Source organism: Stegastes partitus, unplaced genomic scaffold, assembly GCF_000690725.1.
Source record: "Stegastes partitus isolate 25-593 unplaced genomic scaffold, Stegastes_partitus-1.0.2 Scaffold784, whole genome shotgun sequence".
Lineage (NCBI taxonomy): Eukaryota > Metazoa > Chordata > Actinopteri > Pomacentridae > Stegastes > Stegastes partitus.
In genome coordinates this window covers 30,393-38,103 of record NW_007578515.1, presented here as the reverse complement: position 1 = coordinate 38,103, position 7,711 = coordinate 30,393, and the positions used below count along the sequence as shown (strand labels likewise).

The following is a 7,711-nucleotide window of genomic DNA, read 5'->3' as shown; positions in this document are numbered from 1 at the left end:
ATGTATATATGCAAAGAAAAACACTAAATTCAAGCACCAGGTGACAATAGGAGTTCTTGTTGGAATCATTTGTGTCTTCGCAATACTTACTGTAAATCACCTTTTAGAATTTACCTCACACAGCAGCAAGCTCACTGACATGTCAAATAATTAAACATTGCAGGACAGTTACTGCACTACTTCTAAACTGAACAGAAGCTCTTAAAAGCAAAAGTTGGTATGTCCTTCATTATGACATTCAAACGTTTTACTTTTTCATTTTGACTTTGTATAGCCACCTTTATCTTTAAGGACAGATTCAGTCCTCCTTGGCATGGAGGATGACAGTATGGCTAAAATTTCTGGGATTCCTCAGACTCTTTTTCAGCTGTTCATTACTCTACCTTTTTAGTCAAAATACACTAAATGACTTCTACTGGATTCAAGTCAGGGGACTTAGGTTTCACTTTTTCCTTCTTCAGTTTCTTCTTTTTCCTTGGCATTGTGCTTTAGATTGTCATGCTGGAATATTCCTCTTCTGCCAAGCTCCTGTAGACATTTCATCCCTCCTACATCCATTCTTCACTGTCAGGACCATTCACTGTGGTCGTCCCAGCCAGGTTCCTGCTCAGCATGTTTGACCCCATCCGAGCCAAATAATCTGATCAAACAACATGTATTCTAAATATTCCTTTGGACTTCTTTTCATGTCCTTTAGCAAAACTTTAAACTTGCATTTTTGTGCCAAACATCTCTTGGAAGCCCTCCTTAGAGGCTGATGTTATGTATGGTCCATCTGTTTTTCAGAACTCGACTGCTATCGCACTGCCTGTAGTGTCATTTTTACAAGGATGCAGCTCTGATTAGTGGTACCATTGCTCACTGTATGCCTCCTGATTACTATTGCAACCGTGTTTCCACTGATTTTTACCTTGTCACTGGTCTTCCTGTGTCCTTTTCCATCTTTGTGAAGTCTCACAATCAGATTTTTCGGTTCATCTGACACTTCTGTTCCATGTGGAGCCATGATGTAGACATGTAGACAGACACAGACCATAAACCCATTTTCCTGCACTGGGATGTTTTATGCTACATTTAGTACTATTTTGCTACTAACATCCACGTACGTTTTCTTTATTACACAACCTAAAACTTGCCGTATTATGTATTGTTTTTACAGTTTCTACCTTTACCTGTGTAAGCTACAGGCTCTAAAAACTTCCATTGCTTTATGTAAAAGAGAGGAATAATGTGAATGGAGAATAGGTAGTTATTTTAGGACTGGAGGGCAAAAGCCTGAAATCACTTACAGTTTTATGATAATATGAAAAAAGAAGCTTGTTGAATGAAATGTAATGGTTGCACTGTGACACAACAGTTTAAAGTTTGTCCCATTTGCCATAAACTGTCTATGCAATGAATTAATCCATAAAACTGTACTGTAACTACCGTCTGGGTGTGTTGTCCCTGTGGTTTTGGGGGGTGTCTGCAGTGACCTGGCCCCTCTGCTTTGGGTTGAATGACATCACGCATTCCTTCTCATGAAAAACACACTCGCATACATGCATGTACACACAATGTGACCCATCTGCACTGCATCCTGACCCCAGCTGGAATATTCGAGTCAGAGCTGGAGTACAGTAGGACAGAGTCATAATGTGCAGTGAGTCTCCCAGCAGACACATAGCAACACATTTTATTCGTCCGGTGGAGCCCGAGTGTGCAGATATTGCCTGACAGCCCTGGTTGTTGTGAAAAAATATGGAGTCAGCCAGGATGTTAAGGGGGCCTCTCGGCTCCTGCTGCTAGTGGTGATGGTGTAATTAAAACAGAAGGTTTATAAGGCTCCACCATCTGCATGTTTGAGGAAACAGTCGCCGTAATGCAGCGTTCTCTTTAAGCTGTAGGTTTAACATGCTTTTCTGAAACATATTTACTTTCAGCAGCTGGGGATATTATTGGAGCTAAAGCCTCAGAGAAATTGATCACATGCAAACAGATGCTATTCGCACAGAACATTATCAAAATATGTGTGTCAGTATTTGAGCGAATAGAGCAGGAGCTATGACGTTGTGATATAATGGCATGTATTTCTAGAGTATTCAACAGGTAGATGTTGTTGCAGCAAAGATATGAAGCATATAATCCATTCGTGATGCTTGTGGCAAGATGCTAATATCCAAATTAGGGACATGGCATCATGTTTAGGGGCTGGATTCCTGATTTTAAGATGTAAAACTGTATAGAACAATTGTTTAGTGTCATCCTAAGCATTAACATGTGAGTGTTTTGCTTTTACCTCACAAAATTACCCCTAAAATGAGGTTAATTCAAACATATGGTGACAACAGCTCTGGAAAACCTGAGCACATTTGGCTTCACCAGTTATGTTAATTGTGTCATTAGTACCTTGTTAAATGAGGAAAAAATAGAATACTAATTAAAACTTTTCCTTCCTTACCCAGTCCTCAAATTACTCACATTTACTGTGACTTTAGATCTTACAGGGGGATTTTTTTCTTTCTATTTTCAAGCCAGTGGCTGCACAGCATACACCCCCAATATTCTTAAAGTGATGATCGGGGACCAGTTTGTTATAGTTTGAGGCAGTAACATTTGCATAAAAGCATATGCAAGTGCAAAATCGAGTTCAATCAGAGCAGCAATTGTTGGCTTTTACTTTGTAAAGCTTTTTCTTTGAAGCATCTGCAGCAATGAGTAAGCTACACTGGGCGAAAACAGTTTGGACGGATGAATGGAAACAGATGGAATTAATAGACTTGTTTGAAAACTTGCAATTAAGCACTGGTAGATAAGAAGAGTGGATGAGGAAATGATGATTAGCCACACCTATATGACACTTTTATGCGACTTTTTGCAGTGAGGACTTTATACAGTGAATGCAATCCAAGATGTACACAGTGTTTATATATAATTGGTGCATAGCATGGGACATATCCAACATAGTAAATAAATAAAATCACAAGAGGCCAGCATGACTAATAGATGGTCACCATGGAGAGGTACAGTAAATAAATGAACAGCTTTTTAGTGAATTTGCACACATACCAAGAGTTTATCCTCAGCACAATTAAAGGACTTGTGAAAATCCGCTCATACAATGAGCTCACACAAAAAACATCCGCGGATGACCAAATTACCAGGCTTGAGGTCAGCCTCCAAGATAATGAGCTGCAGCATTACTGCGTCCCCCTGTGAGAATACACAGCCCAGTCCTGGGACTCCACTGGTGCAGTGGAGGGTGACTGGGACTGCTCCGTCAGCCGCTCCACCCTGTTCTCCACCAGCAAAGTTTCTCAAGATGAAGAGGAGCGATTTTTTTCGTCAACTCACGGAAGACAATTTCCGCTGCACATCTCTTGTGTAAGACTGTGGCATGAAGAGAAAGTGAGTCACAGCGGAATAATGTTGCCTATTCAGTGATCCTAGTCGTCATGGAAACTGCAGAGCTGACGAAAAATGTGTTAAACGACGCCACAAAATTAATTGTTGGAGGAAACGCATCAGTACATTTCAGACCTCCATGTACACTGAGAAATATCAGACTTGCTTTTTTTTTCAAATTTCAGTCTGTGAAGCGTTTCTTGGCATCTCTGACCCATCTAAAAATTGCTCTTTTTTACCAACACAGCAACTTCTCTGCCTATTGTTCAGGCCAGTTCAAGTTCAGAAATATTTATTAGCTGCTGTTGCAATAGAGAAAAGTGAAGGGAAGGTGTGAAAAGAGCTGCAGTAATAACACACACACAAAAAAAGGAAGAGATCAGGGGTTAAAAACGGCCTGCCACCGATTCTACAGTTATTTCACACAGCCAGCCTGAAAGTGTGAAGGAAAATATGGCAGATACAAAGACGAGGTGACACAAGATAAAAATGCCTCTGCAGCTTTGTCTCACTTTCTGTTTTGTGCTGTGACAGCATCTGGTTGAGATAATACAGAGAATAACTAGCAGAGTTTTGGCTCTTTGCTCCCCTCCTCTTATTCCTGGTTTCCCTTCCTGTTATTCTGTCTCTCCTGTGAGCCTTTTCCTGTCACCTGATGGTCAGAGATAAAGCAGAGAAATATGGAAAGTAGGTTAGGGGGATCAGTAAGGAACCTTGTGTGTTCACAGTATTTAACCAGCAACTTGTATTACTTACAGAATGAGACACAGAATAAGATGAGACACGCTCACAAGCATATCCTTTGACGGAAGCTGTACTTGCAAAAAAGATGTGTCAGTCGCATTTTTCAGAGATCTAATTCCTTTATTCTCACTTACACACTTTACTGGTACAGCTGCCAAAAGGCTTGGATAAACCACAGTCATGTGCACCTCGAACCATGAAAAACAAATGGTTGTCCGTATCAAATAACTGCTTACTCACCCAAGCTTTAAAGATAGGCCAGTGGGTAGACACAGATGCGTTTCATTGCCTCTGGCCTGTGGTGCTGTGCCAGGACAGAGCTAATGGCTGAGTCATGTTGGCCCAATGTCGAGACACAGCATTGATGAATAGGCACAGCTGGACGCGAGGCACAAGAACAGCACGGGACGATCATGATGTGGCTGCGAGGTGAAAAATCCCTGACCGCATGAGGCTGCTCGGTTACCTCCAACAGACCTTCTGGTGGTGTTCACAGAAGCACGGCGACGCATCCGGAAGCCCCACGGCAGACCATGTACGGTGCTCAGACGACATCTGCGGCTAAAAGCAGCACCAGAGGTGGACACAAACACTGATAAGGCAAATCGGGAATGCGTGACCTGGCTGAGACACTGAGCAGCAAGGCGTATGGCAGATGGAGAGGTGTGAAGTTGTGGTCATGGGTGCAGTGCTGAAAGTGACGCTGTGGGGGAAAGGAGAGAACGTGAATGATGAGTGGAATCTAAAGTGGTGTTTGGGCTCATGTGTGATTGTAAAGAGGGTCTGATCTGAACGAAACAGCTGCTGATTCTTGTTGACAGACACCAGAGACAAACTGCTTCTTGAATCTTTTTAATAAAAACAGGAAAATATAAATAAAACGTCTTTAGATGTATTTACATTGACATAATGACGGTTGATGTAAACATGACATTTCAAAGTCCACCTCTTTTGTTTGTCTGTCTGGGCCGAGCTGCTGATTGACAAGCATCCACCACCATCTCGTAGCTACGAAAGTGGCAGTAAATGCCCAAACGTCACTCATCAACAAGGAAGTTGATGAGGGTAGTCCTTGGGGAGAGGATGGCTCGCTTGATGCTGCGCTCACCGAGGAGCTTCTGTCCTATGGGGCTCTCCAAGACCAGCTGCTGCACCCGACTGGTGTCTTTGGACACCTGCACCGGCACCGTCACTGTGCCGCAGGCCTTGTTGTTTATCTGAGAGGCAGAAATAGAAGGCAAGTTACAAATTTGCTCTGTCAAACATTTTCCATCCAGTTAGTTTTCCATCTGACAAAAGTGTTGCCATGTGAAGCTGTACCTAAACTCCTTCCTGGCACAAAAGCCCCAAAATAACAGACTCCATCTACATATACAGTAAACCATTTAAAACACATAGTTAGTGGTAGGTATGGGAAGGGCACCCAGTTTTGTATGTTTAGAAGCAAGTGTATGTGCGCACACGGTGAACGTGATCCCGTCTCTGGAAGTGGCTGCAAATTAATGGTGTGTGTGTGTGTGTGTGTGTGTGTGTGTGTGTGTGTGTGTGTGTGTGTGTGTGTGTGTGTGTGTGTGTGTGTCTGAGGCCACTCAGCCTTGGCCTCCATTCTGGGACAAACCCAAGTACATGATTAGAGGACAGAGGGAGCGAGGAAGCCCACAACAAAGAGCTCAGTCTGCGGGAAAACCAACATCATCATCACTGAGCACTGGGAGCTCAAATATATGAACTGCGTGTGTGTTAGTGGAAAACAAAAAAAAAAAGACAACTGTAAACAAAAAATGCAGAAACGTGTAAAGGAGAATTATTTTCACTCACAGCAAACATGAGCATGTAGAAGTTAAATATGCACACATTCATGTTTCCATTCAGAGGGCTTTACATTGACTTACATTCACTTCCAGGAGGCTTAAACCTTGTTTAGACTTCCTCCAACTGCAGACATCACACATGTATAGCTGTTATTGCTATTTTTCCAGTCAGCTGGAGTCCACTTGGAGGACTCTGCTGCTTACATGTATTCTACGTATGCACATCACTGCTGAGCATCAGTCACTGCAAAAATACTAATTTTGGGCTGCCTGTAGACTTGCGTGGATGACGACATTTACTTGTATACGCCCTTGTGGACTCTTGTAGACACACGGGCACAAAAACAAGGAGTTGGCCTTAACACTGACCCAACATTGGACTTTTCCTTAACATAACTTTTGTTTCCCAAATCCTACAACTGGTGCTGTATTTTTAACATCCACAGGGTTCCGCATTATGAAAATTTCAGCCAGAGTTTAACTTTCTATGTCTACGAGTATGCAAGGGTCCACTAATGTCTGCATGATGTAAATTTCATCATCTGCCTCATCTCGCGATTCCTACTAATAACTCAACAGACATTTATGTGCAGCTCAGAATTTGTCTGCTAAATTACAGGGGCAATAGCTCGCATGCTCGAAAAAAAGTCTTCCAAGTGGAAGAAAGTAGTACACAAACAAGTGTCTGTGGGTGTCCATGGATGTCAGTAGCTGTCAGTTTGCACATCTGTAAGGGAGTATGATCAAGGCTTTAGGCCAGCGTTACACATCCGCAAGGGTCAACGTGATGTAAATTGAAGCCAGAGTTATATTTCTGCATCCATGAATATGCAAAGGTTCGTTAGGGTCTGCATGATGAGAGAGAGATGAGTCCATGAGAGTCCAGTGGAAACCTCCACAGATGTGGCTGCATGGCAACTACTCAGTCGTGTGGAATATATAGATGCCACCTATATCGAACAGAGTCTTCTAAAATGACTCCAAGTGGACTGGAAAGTAGTAGAACAACCATGTGTCTGTGGTGTCAACAGCCACCCGTGCATACATCTGCAAGGTTGTTTTATTAACACTTTAGTCATTTTCCCAAGTATGCAAGAGACCATGTGGACCATTGTGCATGCAGCCCAGTCAGTCGTACGCATGTTTGACAGCTGTGCATTTGTGCAGAACATGTAGTTACAACCTGCTGTGCAGGAAGTAGCATGAGACCGTGAGACATCTCCATGTCTGTGCATAAGCAAGAGCTCGTGTGAAGCAAATTTCATCACCTCCCCAAGTCTGTGAGAGTCCGCATGCTGCCCAATATGTGTGTTGTCGCCAACACTACAAGGGCAAAAGTGTGCATGATCAGAAGAAATGTGCATGTGTAGAATATGTAGATATGATCGACTGCACATGTATGCAATGGAGTCCTTCAAGCAGACAAGAAAAGTAATATAACCACAACAATTATGAGTCTGTGGTGTCTGCAGATGATCATGTGCACATCCTCAGGGGAGCATACTCAAGGCTTAACCATAACCACCACTTTACTAATCCTAACCTTTACCCGAAAATTTAAGTACCCCCCAGAATGTGACTGTGCAAACAGATACATGTTCCCCAAACACCAGTATTAAACCGACACACACACACACACACACACACACACACACACACACACACACACAGACCCTCCAGGTTTCCTCCTTTCAGTGAACGACAGGTGCTGTTATTCAGCTGACTGTGTTTGCTGTCATCACATATCACGTGTGCATGTGTGTGTGTGTGTG

At 42.8% G+C, this 7,711-nt stretch overlaps 1 protein-coding gene across 1 annotated transcript in view; it reads right to left on the bottom strand.

Moving 5' to 3' along the window:
* Positions 1-4,964: 4,964 nt before the first annotated feature.
* Positions 4,965-7,711, bottom strand: part of LOC103364829 (probable leucine--tRNA ligase, mitochondrial) — a gene marked incomplete at its 5' end in the record, with an annotated part of 26,645 nt that continues 23,898 nt past the window's right edge. The window contains one exon of the mRNA XM_008292090.1: positions 4,965-5,345. Coding sequence (XP_008290312.1) covers positions 5,166-5,345 — 180 coding nt within the window. The remainder of the gene's footprint in view (positions 5,346-7,711) is intronic.